General features: G+C 44.2%; 1 protein-coding gene across 1 annotated transcript in view; it reads right to left on the minus strand.

Annotated features, from left to right (window-relative positions):
* Nucleotides 1-18,720, minus strand: part of IGF1R (insulin like growth factor 1 receptor) — a 184,200-nt gene that overhangs the window by 35,813 nt on the left and 129,667 nt on the right. The window contains exons 5-8 of the mRNA XM_080982094.1: nt 13,214-13,358; nt 9,587-9,801; nt 6,849-6,975; nt 3,138-3,376 (exon numbers count right to left, since the gene is read on the minus strand). Of these exons, the coding sequence (XP_080838220.1) occupies nt 3,138-3,376; nt 6,849-6,975; nt 9,587-9,801; nt 13,214-13,358 (726 nt within the window). The remainder of the gene's footprint in view (nt 1-3,137; nt 3,377-6,848; nt 6,976-9,586; nt 9,802-13,213; nt 13,359-18,720) is intronic.

Genomic DNA, 18,720 nt, shown 5'->3' on the forward strand with positions numbered 1-18,720 from the left:
GAGGTCTAATCAGTGCCCCATATGAACACAGCATGCACCTTAGGAGGCTCCGGAGAATGCTACGCCATTCCCTCTGCAACGCACAGGAATTCCTGACGTGCAAAGGGTTCTTTGAAGGAGGGAAGTTTAAAAAAACCAATGACATCAAGGCATAGCCAACTAAGCAGATTAGCCCAGTAAATGGTCTAGGTGTACCCAGCGCTATAGAATTGGTGAAGCTCTGTACCTGGATTGGAGACCACTGGGAAATCCTTGTGCACACTCTTAGCTTTCCAAGGAAGAATGGAAATTAAAGAATTTACAACAAATATAATAATTTGTGCTACCTTAAATATGGTCAGGGATGTGCATACTCTCGTTCTTAATACATGAGATTCTGAGCTAAAAATAAACACATTCAGGACTCTAGTAATGCAAATAACTGTAACATATTTAATTCCGGCTGGCCTGGGAGGGAATGGGGAGTTTAAAGAGGAACCGCACAGAACTTCAAAGCATCAGACACCCTGTTTCAGGAGAAATGAGACTTATTTTTATCACAAAAAGTGTATGTTGCAGAGAATGGCATGCATACTGCCCCCCCAAAGATCCCTGTCTGCAGCAGAACCAGAATCAATCCCGTTTCCGCACTGAATCAGATACAATTTCCATTTTCAATTAAGAGAGACTTCGTTCAAGATGATTAAATGCTGTTGGGCATTTATCTGTGTTTGATTAATCGGACAATTATCACCTCTCCACACACAGCCCTGTATTGGATACAATTAAGTTCTGGCAAGGCCAAGGTGGAGAGGCGTTGTATAGTTAAAGCCATCACTGGTCTGCAGGAGCTGCCTGATGTGCTAACAAGCAAAACAGCCCCTGCGCACGAAACAGCAAAATCTGTTGTCACTGGAGACCTAGCTGCATGGGGCAGCTAGTATGACTCCTTGCTTCCCTCTTTCAGCACTAAACTTTCCCCAACCTCATCATAGCTGGTCCCACAAATACAGTCGTACCTTGGTTTTTAAACAGCTTAGTTCTTGAACGTTTTGGCTCCCAAACACCGCAAACCCTGTTCCAGTTTGCGAACTATTTTTGGAAGCTGAACATCCGACGGGGCTTCCGCAGCTTCCAAAGTTGCACTTTGGTTTTCGAACGTTTTGGAAGTCGAACGGACTTCCAGCACGGATTCCATTTGACTTCCAAGGTACAGCTGTGTAGCACTTTCCCATCACCTAGCCAACACAACCTCTTATTATTTGAATGGGACAAGCACTGCTACTGCATCCTCATCTCAACCAGAATTCAGGAATCACAGAGGCATCAGAAATCTAAGGACCACACCAACAAGTCTTAGGGAAGCTTGGGCCTGATAGCATAGAATGTGTGGAATGATATATGGCATGTATCTCCTTAAAAAATGTATCATTCCAAACTAGGGAAGCTATGCTGAATTAACCTAATGGTATTTTACATTGGCCAAGTTGAACAATATTGAGGGTTGCAAAGGTTGGTGGGTTATTTCCACATGTGGTGGGACTGTCCAGTCATACAAGTGTTGTGAGGAGTTCTTCAGCAAGTCTCAGCTATAGTGCAACAACTTTTTTCAATGCACCCTGGACTAGCTTTATTGTCAATATTGCCCGATACAATGTGAAACGTGCAATATAAAGAGTGAATTGTTTTCTTACTTGTAATTGCACTTATGGAAGCTGCTCAGCACTGGACGTACCACAGACATTTTAGTCTAAGAGGTTGCTGGAGCAGAATCTGCAGATTGGCTGTGACAGAGAAATTGAGAGAGCGTAACAGACAGGCCAGAGAAGCCAAAATGCAGAAATCTTTCTCCATTACCTGCAACACCTCTCATTGTTTATGTTAATAAACAAGAGGGTAAATTACAGTGGTACCTCAGGTTAAGTACTTAATTCATTCCGGAGGGCCGTTCTTAACCTGAAACTGTTCTTAACCTGAAGCACTACTTTAGCTAATGGGGCCTCCTGCTGCCGCCGGAGCACGATTTCTGTTCTCATCCTGAAGCAAAGTTCTTAATCCGAGGTAATATTTCTGGGTTAGCAGAGTCTGTAACCTGAAGTGTATGTAACCTGAAGCATATGCAACCCAAGGTACCACTGTACTTACTACAATTTTGAAAAGGCCCTCATGCTCAGATGTAATTCCTAAGCATTTCTAGTCACTGGTTTTACAATAATATAACCTATGACTCATTTATTTTACCTTATGTTGTGTATTCAGTCTCAGTTGTGAGAGTTTGTGATGTTGGATGCCATATCTATACCAAGTACTGAAAAAAATTAATTAATAAAATAAAAAATAACAATCTAAGGAGAAGGCTCATTTATCACCCATTGACTGTAGCACCAAGTCCTGACTTGGCCAACACAGGTCAAACTTCTACAGAACTTCAATGTAGGTTCAACAGAAGGTCACCAAATTATGCATATGTGTGAATGAACTGGCCAGAGCCTTTGATTCTGCAATGTATTTACTTCTGAAAAAACTGTAGCCCTGGTAGCATTCAGCCTTCGTACTGGTAAGCCACATTAAAGCAGCTAATTCTAAAATTCAACAGTGACTATTTTTGCTCCTTGTTTTTGCATTTTCATATCAAAAATCCCTGGATCTTTGAATTAAACAAAGCTTGGATGAGATGTTGCAAAAACCAACAAACCGTATCTCCTGGCCATCTGCTGGAAAACCTGTGCAACACCTCCCCTTCCAATATAAATCGCAGAGTACTGACTAATAGCCTGATGCTACTATGCACATTTACTCATAAGCAAATCCCACTGGGACACAGCAGGACAAAATCTGAGTTGCATCCTAGTATCTATGTTTTGCAGCCAAAGCCTAATTAAGCCGAAACACTTGAGATTTATTGTTAGTTTATATTATCCACTGATGGCACTGTGGATTGGTTTTCCAAGCACACAGCCCTCTCTGTCAAAGCAATACCATCTTTCGAAAGCGCAAAGTAATTTATTGGGACCAAGTGCTGTCACGCAGTTGTATTCAACAGAGTTTTACTCACAATAAACCCTCTGAAAGTTAATGGAGTTAAGACACCTCCATGAATTTTGAAAATGTCTGAATATGACTAATACTGGACATAATATTTTGGGTTTTTGTTTTACCTGCAGCTTTCGTTCGGATGTAGACAATCTCACTCTTTGCTCCATGAGCATGGTAATTCTCCATCATAGTGAGCATGACAGCCTTGACATAAATGGCATACTGAGTCCATGGTTTAAGCGCCTGTAGCAAAATCCCCGGATTGTCTTCTTTATTTTGAGGAAGGTCCACATCAACCAGGTTCCAGCTGTTAGAGCGGCATGCATCTTGCCCATCATATTCTGTCACGTTCTTGAAAGGTCTGGAAACAGGCAACCAAAGAGGGCTGTGAATTTTTTACTTCTAACAGAAATCGCTTTAAAAACTTTTAAGGATGGAAGCTTCATGCCAACTTTCCCCCAATGAAACTCATAATAATAAAACTTCTGCATTTTATAGGAGGAATATAAAAAAAAACAAACCTGGAGAATCCCAGGTTTTTATTTCTCAAGTTCTATTCATATTTAGAAAACCAAGCCTTTGCAAGTTACTGAAATGACAAGGGATCTCCAAAAGGGGCAGGCCACCATTGTTGTTTTTGCTTCCCACAAAATGAAGCTTTTTGTTAAAGACAAAGGCAAGCAGCTTTTTAATCAGCCACTCCCTGGCTAAAGCAGACTTAAAGCAAAAGAAGAAAATAAATAAAGAGAACCTCCCACTCCTCTTGGACAAGATGCATGCTTGCAGCCTCCACTAAAGGACTTGGATGGTTAGTCCCAACACTACTTTTTTATATAGGGAGGTGGGGAATGCACTTCTCCCTTATGATTGTGCGATCATCACAACGCTGAAGTGATATTAACAGCCACCACTGGCAGAATTTATTTCCTACAACAGACAGACTACTCATGAGGTGGGCAGACTACAGGGGTAGGCAGAACTTGTCAGATCTACTCCCCCTGCCCAGAACCCAAGATCTACCAAACAGACCAGATGGAAAGGGCACACAAGGGTGCCTCTGAGCACATTCTAAGCCTAAAGATTTGTTTTCAGCATTAGAACACAGCTGAGCCCACAGTCCTCTCACAGAAGGGATCACGTTCTTTATTTCCAACCTAAATTAGGCAGCTGAAAAGTCAGCTTGATGTTGCTATGTTTAAAATCCTTGATGATCTACTGAAGATTGCCCCAAGATTTCCCAGCGGGTACCAGTCTACCTTCCACCCTCTCCTGCTTTAAATCTATCAACCTTGCACTCTTTTAGCTCCCTAGACAATGGTCTGAAAACTCCATTACTTCCTTCTTAACAAAAATTATACAGCCCTTGTGAGGATTCACCCATCTCATTCTGCTCTTCAATTTCTTGCCTTCACATCACTCATATAGGTCCCATCTGAACCATATATTTATATCACTTTTATACCACTTTAAACAGCCATGACTTCTCCCAAAGAATTCTGGGAGCTGTCGTTTCTTAAGGGTGCTGATAGTTGTTAGGAGAACCAATCTCCACCCCACCCCCAGAATTACAATTCCCAGAGTAACAATCAATCCTTCTTCACATGGAACACTGAGAACTGTAGTTCAGTGGGGGGAATAGGGGCCAGCTAGCAACTCTCAGCACCCTAAACTACACTTCCCAGGATTCTCCAGGGGTAGCCATGATCATTTAAAGTGATATCACAGTGCTTTAAATGTATGGTGTGAATATAGCCTTAATGCCTGACTTCTGGTTAAGGCCAGTCTGCACTCTGTAAGATGGGGGACAACTTCTTTGTCATCATCATCCTGCAAGCTTTGCAAGAGGCACTCTTTGAAAACAGCAATGTCATAAGCAATCTTGCCACGAGGAAAAAAAGGAGGCCCTTCAATCCAGCCTTTCACAACCAGGTGTCCTCTGGAGGCTTTGAACTACAACTCCCATCGGCTCCCACTGGCACTATCTAAAACATCTGGATGGCACCCAGTTGAGAAAGGCTGCCCTCGTCCATCTCACCAGGACCCCATGGATTCAGTCTCCTTCTATTATTAGTCAAAATATATACACAATCCCTAATTATATTTAACGAGTGCTTAACAAAGGGGAACAGATCAATATTTAAAAGAAAACCACTGTTTTGACAGATTTTTACTGTCAATGAAACTTGTTTAGTCAACTGAGTGGCATTATTCAAACGGCTCGCTCATCACCCACTCCTGGCTGAAACACAAACTACTATTTTACACACAACTTTGAAAAGTTTTGGAAGTAACAATGGTAAAAATATTAGGTTACACCAAAGCACTGTACACAGAAGAATTAAGAGGCCTTGCCCACAGAGTCACAATCTAGGTGCACAAGAGACGCTGACTGCATTCAAGAGTAAAACTATGATTTATCATTAAGAGAACAACCCTACCCAAGCCTTGGGTTCTCACACTCCCCACTCCTCCATTACAACTATGACGAAATCAGAAGATTCCATTTTTATTTTTGACTAACCACAGTTTAGCATTATGACTGAACCTGGACAAACTGTGGTTAGCCTCGAATATGGTTTACTTAAGGAAGCCAACTTCAAACCATGGTTTATGGAAGTGGCTCACTTCAATAAACAATAACTAACCAGATTTCACAGTCCAGATGCAATGCTGAGCTGTGGTTAATCAAAAGCAGACTTCAGATTGCCTCCTCAAAGCTGTGCTGGAGGAGGAAGGAGCATGTGAGCTCATCTACTATTGTTCCTATCAAAAGCCTTATTGAGTTTATTATTATGGCTGAATGCAGCCAAAGGAAAGGAATATGAGAAAGGGGATGGGGAAAATCCTAGCCAAGATGGAAACATATTGTGGATGGCAAGATATTCCATAGCTTTTTACGTACTGAAAGTGCCAGGGCCACTTACAATGTCAGAAATAAGAAGAAAAAATTAAAAAGAGGCAAGGGAAAAGATGGGTAATAGAAGAAAATATAGGGGGGGCAGGTTGCAAAGTAACAGGCAGCAAGGTTAACAAAGCAGACATGAGAGTCTGAAAAACACCAAGGAATAAAAATTTCACAAAAGAGTGGCTGGGGAAACCCAACCAGATGGGCGGGGTATAAATAAATTGTTGTTGTTGTCGTCATCATCATAGAAAGCCAACATCAAACCATGGGTTATGAAGCTGACTTGATAAACTAAGCAGAGTGATTTAAACCAGGATGCCTGACTTAAACATAATGGGATTCTTTAGCAGCTTGTTCTTCTCCAGTGTAGGAGGAGAAAGAAAGTGGAGCACACAAGCCAAACACTTTGATCAGGAATCTTCAGGCTCAACCATATTGCAACAAACCATAGTTTGACGTTATGTGGCCACTGTATTCAAGAGGTGCTCTTCCCTTTCATGTTGCAAACATTTTTTGCTGTAGGCACATGATATGAACAATCACCACACAACTTTAAACAGTTGTATCTATACCCTTGGAAAACCTCAACTGGTGAGACTTCATTTCAAGTCTCCATTGAGCCATAGTGCTCAGTGGATTACCTTAGACCAGTCTCTCATACACATGCACACCTCACTCAGCCTACCTGGGATAAAGCTCTTTGGCCAAAGGACCCAATTAAAATGCTATCTAACTCTTGCTATAGTTTAACAGCATTTGCTCTTTGTCCTCAACTTGGCGGTCTTTAGTAGGAGCTACATGGAGATCCAGGCCCTCTTTTTATTCAATCAGTAGCATCCTTCATACAATTTGATACCCTTTCCTCCCTCCACCCCACATACGCAAAACACACACATTAGTGGTATCATCCGGAGATGTGCATACTCACGCCTCTTTGTAATAAACGGTGAAGCTAATCAGATCTCTGTAGTCTTTGGGGCGATACTGTTCCCAGGTTAGCATGATCCGATTCTTCCTGGTTGTGTTGGAAATGAATTTCAGAATGTGGCTTTCACCTGAAAAATGCAGGACAGCAAGTGAGCTGAAGTGACACAAATATGTAAGTGTTAACACACGCAAGGATTTTGTTAGGTTCCAGCTTCATTTCTAATTCTATCATTGTTCTGCTTTTACTTCTTAGTAGCACAGGCTACAAATTGGCAGAGCGGCACTTACGGTCTACTTACACTAAGGAATATCATGGATCACCTTACTTTCCGAAGAGTTTTCCACTGATAAAACTGACTGGAGATTAGGGGGGTTATGGCCTTTGTCTTCTCCTGCAGTGAGATGCCTGGGGTGGGGGCTGTCTGGCACTTAAGGTGTGACAGGTGAAACATTCCTGTAAGCACAAATGCACTCCCCCCCCCCTTTATAGGAATGTGAATGTGTAAATCAGCCTTATACAGGTAGGGATGAGGAACCTCAGGTAACTAAATGCAGGCCTGAATGCTTCTTTGTCAGGACCTCAAGATTCTATTCAGGCCACACCCCACACCAGCCCTGCTTTGCGTTGAGCGTTTTTGCCTGGCTGGAATGTGTCCTTGATGCTTCTTGCTTGCCTAGATGCAGGATAGTGTGGGGTGTGTGACAAAACTAGCTGTCTGTACAAGGGAAAATTTCACATTTTCTAACCTGCCTATTGTTGCTTCCAGCCTCACCCACCACTGACATGTGCCCCCCAGAAGGTGGCCAAGAAGGTAATATGGCCCTTGAGTTGAAAGGGGTTCTCCATCCCTAGTTCAAAGTCCTTCAACACCAAGAGCTTCCCAACCAGGGATAGACGATATCTAGTGTTCAACAACATGATATAGCAAAGGTAAAGGGACCCCTGACAGTTAGGTCCAGTCGTGGACGACTCTGGGGTTGCGGCGCTTATCTCGCTTTATTGGCCGAGGGAGCTGGCGTACAGCTTCCGGGTCATGTGGGCAGCATGACTAAGCCACTTCTGGCGAACCAGAGCAGCGCACGGAAACGCCGTTTACCTTCCCGCCGGAGCAGTACCTATTGATCTACTTGCACTTTGACGTGCTTTCAAACTGCTAGGTGGGTAGGAGCAGGGACCGAGCAACAGGAGCTCACCCCGTCACAGGGATTCGAACCGCTGACCTTCTGATCAGCAAGCCCTAGGCTCTGTGGTTTAGACCACAGCGCCACCCGCGCCACCAGCTAAATATCACAATATACTGATATACCACAATGTCTGAAATGAGGATGGAGCTATGTAGGAGCATTGGCTGGCTTCACATTTTTCCTGCATCACGATTTTTGCATAGTGCGTGTGCGCACATACACTATGATTTGCAATACTTCCAGGTCAAAAATGATAAAACCGTTATCACGATATGGTCTTCAAACCAGTTTTGGACAATATATCAATTTATCACCCAGACCTATTCTTAATATGTTTCATACAGAAGAGATTCAGCCAGTCCCTGCCAAGTTAAATCGGAAGCTTGTTTACCATGAACTTCTGTTCATGGAAGGAAGTTCTGAACTCGCAGGATAGCACCTCCCTCCAACTGAGACAGGCTGGATTCTCGAGTCTTCAGACTCCTCAGGCAGGGGAGGGGACACCCCACCCTCCAGACCAGTCCTACCTGGCACTGGGGACGTCTGGGTTTGTCTAGAGCGCCAAGCTCACTGTTCAAGTGAACAGGCGACTTTTTTCCTCATCTTCCAAAGCCATCCAATTCAAAACAAAAAGGGATGTGTGTGCTTGTGTATGTTGTTGTTTTTTTAAAGACCCTTAATTCTTGCATAGAGAATCCAGCATGCAGAATGTCAAACAGGGAAGCAGGTTCTTGCTTGCTTTGCTTCTGTTGTTTCTAAAAAGAAGCTTGCAAATCTCAAGAGAACTACCAGTGCTTCATCCCTTTTGTATTCTGGCTCAAAAAACTGCCAGCATTTCAAAACCCATTTAGCTTGTTTGAGGAGTCTCTCTCTCTCTCTCTCTGCATGGAAGGCGAGCAAGTCAGAAAGCTCTTTTGTGTGTTTGTGTGTGTTTTAAGAAACAAACAAAGGCTGGCATGAGATTTGGTGGCAGTGGTAGCAGCAGCATTCCAGGCACCTGTTATTCGTCTGGGGCTCATGAGCCCACTGCCCACTCAACAAAAAAGCAGGCCTGTCTTTAAATGAGGACCAGAAACCAGGAAAGGGCCAGCAATTCAATGGCAGTGAATGCAGAAGGACCCAACACCTCTAGTTAGGGCTGTACAATTCTCCTGTCTGAAAGAGACACTGCCATTTAATGTAGACAGTCCTGAGCTAGATGTGGTTGCCTTTTTGTAGAACACACTCCTCAGTGAGATGCCTGGTTTTCTGGCACCAGGGAAAAACTTAACTTTTTTTTTCCTTCCCAGGTTTTCGATGCAGTACAATGATGTTGTCTGGTGCTAGTGTGCTATTGAAGCTTCCTGCTACTATGGGATTACTTTGTGTACTTTTAATGAATTGCATGTGTTTTTGTGTAAATGTGTTTCTAGTATAATGTAATTTTTTTACTTCTGTTTTTAAATATATTGCAAGGCACTTGGAGAGTATTTGCACAAGAACGAACAACTTTCATTAATCGCAACTGTAACAAAAGTAAGAGAATCATCATTATCTTATACTTCCTTTACGTACAGGACGCTCTCTCTCCGTTGTTCCTTGGATTTATGTCGCCTTTACTCTGCCGGTCTTTGGTTCCAGTAACCCTCTCCATATCCTGGATCTCCGAAACACAGAGTCTGGGATTAAAAGCAAAGTACATCTTGCCTTCCTTTATGGTCAGGTTGTGATGGCTCCAGTCCCATAGCTGTTGCAGGTTTTGGTTGTCCAGAACATAAAATGAGTAATTCCTATAAAAAAAATAAGGGAGGGAGAGGACAGGAATGTTTTGAAAGCAAAACCAGTCTTTGCCAACAACTGTACACATTTTCTGTTCTGCTTGTTGCCTCCCTGCAAATAAAACAAATGAACATTACAGTAGGGAGCTTACAAGGCTGACAATCCACACAAATGTGGGGGGGCACTCTTTGCTCTGCTAGGGAGAACCCCCACAAGAATCACTGATGCTCGGAGAGAGTGACTTCCCCCACCCTAGAAAAGCTGCAACAGCAGATTAAGAGGCACTTTGGAGAGTGCTGTGCATTGTAGGCATCCAATGCCACTAAGGAATAGTGCACTAATTACCATTGGGGCTCCAGAAACATAGGAAACTTCTTTACACAGAATCAGACCACTGGTCCATATAGCTTAGCATTGTCAATGTCAGCTTGCAGCAGCTTTCTCGGGTGTCAGACACTGAGGTTTTCCCAGTCCTACTCGGAGTTGCCAGGGACTGAACTGGAACCTTCTGCACCCAAAGGATGTGCTTTTGCTTGCTTCTCTTGAAGCATCCAGAATCTAAAGGCGCAGTAATGGCCCAAAAGTCAAACTAGGATTCTTGCTGTAGCCTTGTAAACAGAGGCACTTGTTTAATCGTCCCTGGAAAGTGAAGCATTGCCTTCAGGAAATAAAGGGATAAAAGCTGGTTTCCCCTTCCTTTCTTTTTGCCTGCAAATGACTGATTTAGGAATACAGGTATGTGAATGAATAACCCCCTTGTGGACTGGAAACTTTGAAGGATTTGTTTAGAAGATTTATCTTTCATGTTTCTGAAAAACATGGCCATAGTACCATGCCCAGACACTTCTGCAACAACACCTTTATTGCAGGGAATAGAAACAAACACGTCTTCAGAAACTATATGCAGTAGAGTACCCAGAGAAACATGCAGGCATGGATATGTGTTTCGTTGGTAGACAGTACTGCTTGCAGGTTACTTGTTTCCACACTGGTAAGAATGGGTGGCAGAGGGCTGCACTGTTAAATCAAGGGTCAACAAACCTTTTCCAATTTGAGGTCTATATTATCTTCTGGGCAACCTCCTGGGGACCACATGTCAGGGTTAGGTAGGGCCAGAGGCTAAAGAGGGCATAGCAATGAATATAAATGCTACTTTCCACCAGTAGGCCAGTTTCTATCCTCCATCCATGGAAGTGTGAGGCATTATGAGACTTCAAGGGCACATTCTAGTCACATTCCAGCATTCAAGGAGAGTGTGAATGAAGAAGAAGAGTAGTAGTTTGGGTTTGATATCCCGCTTTATCACTACCCTAAGGAATCTCAAAACGGCTAACATTCTCCTTTCCCTTCCTCCCCCACAACAAACACTCTGAGGTGAGTGGGGCTGAGAGACTTCAGAGAAGTGTGACTGGCCCAAGGTCACCCAGCAGCTGCATGTGGAGGAGCAGAGGCGTGAACTGAAACTCAGATACATAAGCTACGTACCAAATGGCTCCTTAAACCAGGGTTACAGAATGCCAAAACAGAATGCCTAGTTGCCATTCGGGGGCCAGGTGGCTCATAAGTCATATTTTTCAATGACTTTTTGGTTCCTGGAATTGGGTTAGATTTGTGCAGATGAAATATCATAGATAGAATTTTACAGGAGGTGGTGTTACGTGTATGAAAACAATCAAGATCCCAGGATCTCCAGGCATGCATCTCCAGATGGTGGAGTTGTCAGACGCCATCCTGGCATCTTTCTTCACTTGGTCGCAAGTAGCCAAAAGCCAGGTGCAAAATGCGCCTGGTGAATTTTGAATGCTAGTCCTGAGGGTCAGGCAGAGAAACCTGGAGGGCCTAGGGAACTCCCATAGTGGCTTTTAAAGAGGATATGACAAATTAATGGAGGAGAAGGCTATCAATGGCCATCGGCCCTGATGGCTGTGCTTTGCCTCTACAGTCAGGGGCAGAAATGCTTCTGAATACAAGTTGCCAAAAACTGCAGGAGTTGTGAGTTCTTGTGTTTGGATCCTGCTTGAAGATTTCCCACAGGCATCTGGTTGGCCTCTGTGAGAACAGGATACTGGAACAGATGGGCCATCAGGCAGGTTCTTCTTATGTATGGCTGCATTCAGCCATAGACATCTTCAGAGAGAGCTGGGAATGTCCCCAGCTGGAAACCCTGGAGAGCTGCTGCCAGTCAGTGTAGAAGACACTGGGCTGGATGCACCACTGGTCTGACTCAGTATAAGGCATTTTTTTAATGCTCCCATGTCTTAAGAGAATGGCCTTAGCTCAGTGGCAGAGAATCAGCCTGACATGAAAAATGTCCTCCGACATCTCCAGGTAGGGGTGGGATTGTCCCCTGTCTGAAACCCTGAAGAGCTGCTGCCAGCCAGTGCAGACAGTACTATGCTAAATGGGCTAATGGTCTCCCTTGGTACGAGGCACTTTCCTTATTCAAGGCAGAAGAGCAGAACCCAGGATTTGCCAGGAGCAGAAAGAAGGAAAAACACTTGGTTGCTGCTTTCAAAGTGCACCGTCAGGGCAATCTTCACGGGGAAGGGAGACAGTGGGATTTTTTGAGTGTAGAATCGAGCTTATTCTATCACATAGTGGAATTTTAAGAATTTAAAGCTCACCAAAGCACAGCCTGAGAAAAAAGGGAGGCTTGTGAAGAAACCCTCATGCTGTAACATAATCCTTTCAGACCTGATAAATCAGAAATCAGACACATACGGTGCCTTTCCCATGACCTTGCTACCACCTTGTTCACAAACTGTTTTTCCCAAATCTGTGTTTATTAACTGCTGTCACAGCTTAAATCCAAAAGGAATGGGGGGGGGGGGAGAGAGAGAGAGAGCAGAGAGAAAGAGAACATACACAGCAATTTCCCAGACAAACTCCACTGCCACAAAAACAACCACAACCTGCAAGATTCTGACATGCTGTCTCTCCTCCACTACTGATAAATTTTGTTGCACGCATATGGTGCAAAGGTGGAAATCGCCCTGTGGTTTGAGACCACAAGGAGTGGTGTCAGAAGACATGAATTAGTGAGTAAAATATCTCAAAAGACCTCTGCCTCACATGCATGGCCATTATTTAAGACAGTGTAAATAATACAGGATGCTGCAGTGGTACAGAAACCTCAGTGTAGGTCTTTTAAAGCAAGTTTCTAGGCCTTGTGGCTGAATAGATGTATTTGGGAAAGCCAGGTGAGAAGCTGGAGTGGGGGGCTTAATAATATTGATGGTGCCACCACTAACTAGTTGCTGCGTGGCTGGTACTCTTTCCATTCCAACAGAAAAATTTGCCTCCTCCACAAGCACATGACCGAGACCACCACATATATATGCCAAAGAATGTATCTCCAATAGCACTGTTTTCGGAAGAAATAGTAGAAACAAGAACATCATTACATGACAATTAAATGCTCACCCTTCCAGCTGATCCTCTCCGTTGATATAGCGCAGATTCTTCAAAAATGAGAGGGAAACCAGTGCATGGGAATGCCGGATCTTCACATAGCCAGTCACTGTTTCTATCAAGCCCATCAAGTTCTCCAGTTCCGAGGCAATGTTGTCTGAAAGAATTGAAGAAAAACTGCTAGTTTCAGAAGCTTCCTTTTGCTCATTGTCCCAATCAGAATACTACTGACTGCCTTCTCTGATTAAATACAGACTCCTTGTTCAGCAGTCCAACCTTTATGATTTACCTACGAACACAAGGCAAATGGAACGCAAAACAAGATACCGCTACAATTTTACACCGTCAGTTTCTGGCCAGTACGGATGGCCGTCCCTTCATTATGAATGCACCCTGCTAGTGCCAGCATCAGATTCTGAGCTTTCAACAGCCAATGCTTTGGCAAGAGTTTCTGATGCAGTTGTAAATTTAAACATACAGGAAGCCACAGCTCCTGTTAGGCTCCAGGACAGACGTAAATTTTACCATACTAATGCTAACAGAAAACATCCCGCTGAGAAGCTCTGGCCCCGGAACCTCAAGCTATGCAGGGTCTTCTCTAAAATGCAAGGTCCGTAAACTCAATTTAAGATTAGACAAATTAAGGGAGGATACAGCTCTCAACAGCCAATAGTCACAATGGCTATTGTTCTACTTCCGCTGTCAGACGCTGCATGCCTCTGAATACCAGTTGTTGGGAACAGCAAGTGTGGAGAATTGCTGTTGCACTCAGGTCCTGCTTGTAGGCTTCTCATAGGCATCTGGTTGGCCACTGTGAGAACAGGATGCTGGACAAGATGGACCACTGGCCTGATCCAGTAAGGCTCTTCTCAAACACAGGACATAGTGGTCAATGCCCATCACCGATTTGTTGAGAAACTTTAGTTATCCAGAGGTTTGTTACTCTTGGAGGTTGGCTCTCATGGTCTTCATTAATTTGTCTAATCTGTGTTTAATGGCCTCTAAGCTTATGACCATCATCCCATTCTGTAGTGGTGGACTCTTTTAAGTTAGTTACGCATGGTGAGAAGTAAAACTTCCTTTGGAAGTAGGTCCAGGACTGCCAGAACAACTTAGCTTCATTGGGTAATTTGGAATAGTAGGATTTCCACTGTCTCAACCCTTCTGATAAAGTCCCAACAGACTCACAACAGACTCCTTGTGCTAAGAAAGCTTCAACTAGATAACTCTCCAAAGGAGTGTTTGGATTTCCAAATAAATTGGTGTCACCCTCACACACACACCCCAAAAATCTCTGAGAAACGAGAGATTTCAGGGGTGCCAGAGCATACTCCAGGTTTTGTTTCCTTGGAATAAAGTTCACTGGAGACTGTGCTCTCTTTGTGAGATATGGTTTTATTTACACATACAGTACATACAAGCAGAAAGAAAGACGATTCAGGTCATTAATGTGCCAATACAGTGGTACCTCTGGATGCAAACGGGATCCGTTCCGGAGCACCATTCGCATCCTGAAGTGAACGCAACCCGCATTTGCGGGTTGCGATTCACCACTTCCGCGCATGTGCGTGATGTCATGTGCGTCTATGCATGCGGCGAAACCCGGAAGTAATGTGTTCTGTTACTTCCGGGTCACTGCGGAGCGCAACCCGAAAATACTCAACTTGAAGCTACTTCAACCCAAGGTATGACTGTAGCATTTGTTTCCTCATTAGGTTTTTAGGCCCCTGAAAGCCATAGCTGTGGATGCTGTGTCTGCCCACCTCCAGGCCCACATCAGACTAGCCCAGGTTTATTGTTCTCCTACACATACCAGGGATACCACCTCCAGCCAGGGCAAGAGGCAGGGCAAGGCCTGCCTTCTGGATACATCTCCAGCACAGTAGTTTCTATGGCAACTAGTTGCCTGTACTCTTTAGTCATGCAAAGAGATATCCTACAGCTATTAATTTAACGAAGAGACTGGTTGGACCGCTTTAGTAGCCTCTCTTTCTACAGAATTCCATCATACAGGCATAAAACCATAGGCCTGGACTCAAAGCTGACATCCAGACTAGCCCTCCTTATTCCTGTACCATTAGGATAAGGAGCATAGTAGGTCCATGTTTATAACAGGAGACTGAATGGAGTACAGATTCTCTACAGCACATTTTAAGAAAGCTGCTTATCACTTCCTTGAGCGCAAGGTTTAGGTTTCCCACAAGTTTTGCTTTAGGGAAACAAATAGAGGGAAAGAATTACGGTATTTCTGGGGCTGTATCATGACTCAGGCCAAAAGGAATGTCACCCCCCTCCCCCCCAAAATTATAGCTTTTAACTGCCTCTCTTATCTTGGACATTTTGTTCTTGCAGATCCAGTTAAGACAAACGATGAGCTAACTTAACAGTCAACATGAGGCAGAATTAAAGTTCTGTTTCGAAAGGTGTGAAAATGCTATCAGAGGGAAGCAAAGTTGTAATCAATGGAGGCTGGATCCCATTAGGGCTGGTAGGGCAGGAGGCAGAGAGCCAAGCAGTAGGTGGAGCCAGAGCCAATGATGGTCAGCACCAACCAATTCTTGTTTTCTCCCCACACCCCTCCCTACTGAGTTCTACAAGGGCAACCCTGAGACTAAGGTCAACCCTTGAACTGGTAGTGGCAATTAAAAAGACAGGCAGGCCACAGTATCATAGAATTGTAGAGTTGGACTGAGAGCACAATGCGTTTAGTGGGACAATACCCTAGTCACCCTCAGTGAACTGTCTCCACTAGCCACAAAACAGTTCCTTGCTGAACTCAGGCTACATCCAAACCATATATTTAAAATCAGTCATGGCTCCCCCAAAGAATTATGGAAAGTGCCATTTGCTAAGGGTGCTGAGAACTGTTAGGATCAGAACCACGACGGGGTGAGCTCCCGTTCCTCGGTCCCTGCTCCTGCCAACCTAGCAGTTCGAAAGCACGTCAAAGTGCAAGTAGATCAATAGGTACCGCTCTGGCGGGAAGGTAAACGGCGTTTCCGTGCGCTGCTCTGGTTCACCAAAAGTGGCTTAGTCATGCTGGCCACATGACCTGGAAGCTGTATGCTGGCTCCCTCGGCCAATAAAGCGAGATGAGCGCCACAACCCGAGAGTTGGTCACGACTGGACCTAATGGTCAGGGGCCCCTTTACCTTTATTCCCCTCCCAGAACTACAGTTCCCAGAGTGGTTTAACAACCAATCGTTCTTCTCAGGGAACTCTGGGAAGTGTAGTTCTGTGAGGAAAGCTGCAGTCTTCTAACAATTCTCAGCAGCTTTAACAAACTGCAGCTCCCATCATTCTTTGAGAGAATCCACCACTTTATAGTGGTATCGTGGTGCCTTTAAATATCTAGCAGAAATGTGGCTCTATGCAACAGACAAAATTATAGTGTTCCTCTCTGGATTCTTCCTTGCTTGTTTATAATAAAGACAAAGCACACATTTCAAGAAAGAGAAGAAGAGTAACACTTTTTAAAGTTTAGCATTGGTTGGAATCTTCCCAGAGTATGATTCACTACCCCGACGAATCGTTAACTAAGCACTTGTATTCTGTTAAGACATGTACTTGGTGAGGCCAGCTCATGGCACCAGGGAGGGCAGGAATGGAAGCTTCGGCGCCAGTATTTAAAGAGGGCATCATGTACACTGCAGGAAAAACTTTGCCAGTGGGCAAATACCTTAATCCACAGACGTGCCACCCAACGTCTCTACGAAAGGAGGTGCCAACATTAAAATGCACCCTTACTTTAAAAAAAATTTAAAAAAGAAACAAGGGGGGAAAAAGAAACACCACAAGCTTGTAAACAGCAGCAGCTCTTTGTTCCCATATTTGATTTGAAGACATAGGCCACATTTAAACCCGACATTCAAAGTACTATGATACCGCTTTTAAACAGTCATGGCTCCCCCCCCCCCAAAAAAAAAAGAATTCTGGGAGCTATAGTTTGTTAAGGGTGCTGAGAGTTGGTAGGAGATTCTTATTCCCCTCCCAGTTATGCAATTCCCAGTGTGGTTTAGCAATCTATCCAATTTTCACAGAGAGCTCTGGGAATTGCAGCTCTGGGATGAGAATCGGTTCTAGGCTTGCCATACGTCCAGAAAATTCCAGACATGCCATGAAATTTGATGCCTAAAATGATGTCCTGGGGGGGGGGGGAGACTGAATTTTAAGAGATGTCCGGAATTTCCCGTACATATGGCAACGTGGGGTTTATTTCTGGGGGTTTTCCCCCCCACTGAGCAATGGAAAGAATATCTCCCATTACGTGGGAGACCCAAAGCACGCTTGCGCCCCATGCCTTCCCACGTGCAACAGCCCTAACTGAGGGGGAGAGGAGCATGGAAGATGGTGGAAAGAGGGCAAGAGCAGCCCTGAGCACCCACCAGCCGTCCAGAGAGGAAAATAAAGACAACTCAGTTATCCTGTCCCTGCCTTCCTCCTCTCTCAAGAGCCGCTGCATTACCTTCTCAAAGCTGCAGCAGCTGCTGCCTCGAGGGGGACAATCACTCCCCTTTCCAGGATGCAGAGCAGGAGGCAAGGAGCCCGGCTAAAAGGGAACAGGGCGCCTGTGGCTACTTGCTCGGGAGCTACTTGCTCAGTCCCACCCTCCCAAAGCGGGGGGCAGGACCTCAAAAGGGAATCTCCATTTCTTTTCTCCCTGGTGGAAGAAGAAGAAGAAGAGGAGGAGGAAGAAGCAGCACTTGAAGACACTGGGGGTGGGGGTGGGGGTTTTTTTGGGGAGGAGGCTGTGCCACTGCCCCCTTTCCCCTGTGGGGAAAAGGAAGGAAGGAAGGAAGGAAGGAAGGAAGGAAGGAAGGAAGGAAGGAAGAAAGAAAGAAAGAAAGAAAGAAAGAAAGAAAGAAAGAAAGAAAGAAAGAAAGAAAGAAAGAGTTGAAGTTGGAAAATGTGTCCTTTCTTTCTTTCAAAAGAAAGGGGGTGTCAGGAATTTTACTTTTTGAAATATGGCCAGCCTAAACTATTATAAAACCCTTAACAAACTACAGCTCCCAGAATCCTTTGGAGGAAGCTACAGCTGTTTAAAGTGGTATCATGGTGCTTTAAATATATGGTTGTGAATGTGGCCCTTTCTCAGTATCCCCTCCTTCAAGGTCATACTGTGAATTCATTTCCCTTATCTAAGAAGAGGCAGTAATTGTCTGAACAATTGTGGAACAAAAGAGCTCCTCTCCACACTCTGTATATTCTATTCCAGCCTTCCCCAATCTGGTGCCCTCTGGATGTTTTGGACTAAAATTTCCATTGTCAGAAACCACTGAGTTCTAATGGTGGCTGGGATGTATGGGATTTGTAGGCACCTATAGAGTAGTTTGGTGAAGGCCATTCTACCCTGATCAAACTAATACAAAATTCAACTGTAAGAAGTATGTGGATTTAGCCTATTGGCATACGTACGTGTGTGTGTGTGTGTGTGTGTGTGTGTGTGTGTGTGTAAGCTTCCCATACACATTTTATTCTGTTCCAGCAATCAAACTTCCAAATACTTTTATTCATGGTGG

The sequence above is a fragment of the Podarcis pityusensis genome, assembly GCF_964106645.2.
Source record: "Podarcis pityusensis genome assembly, chromosome: 14".
Taxonomy (NCBI): Eukaryota; Metazoa; Chordata; class Lepidosauria; order Squamata; family Lacertidae; genus Podarcis; species Podarcis pityusensis.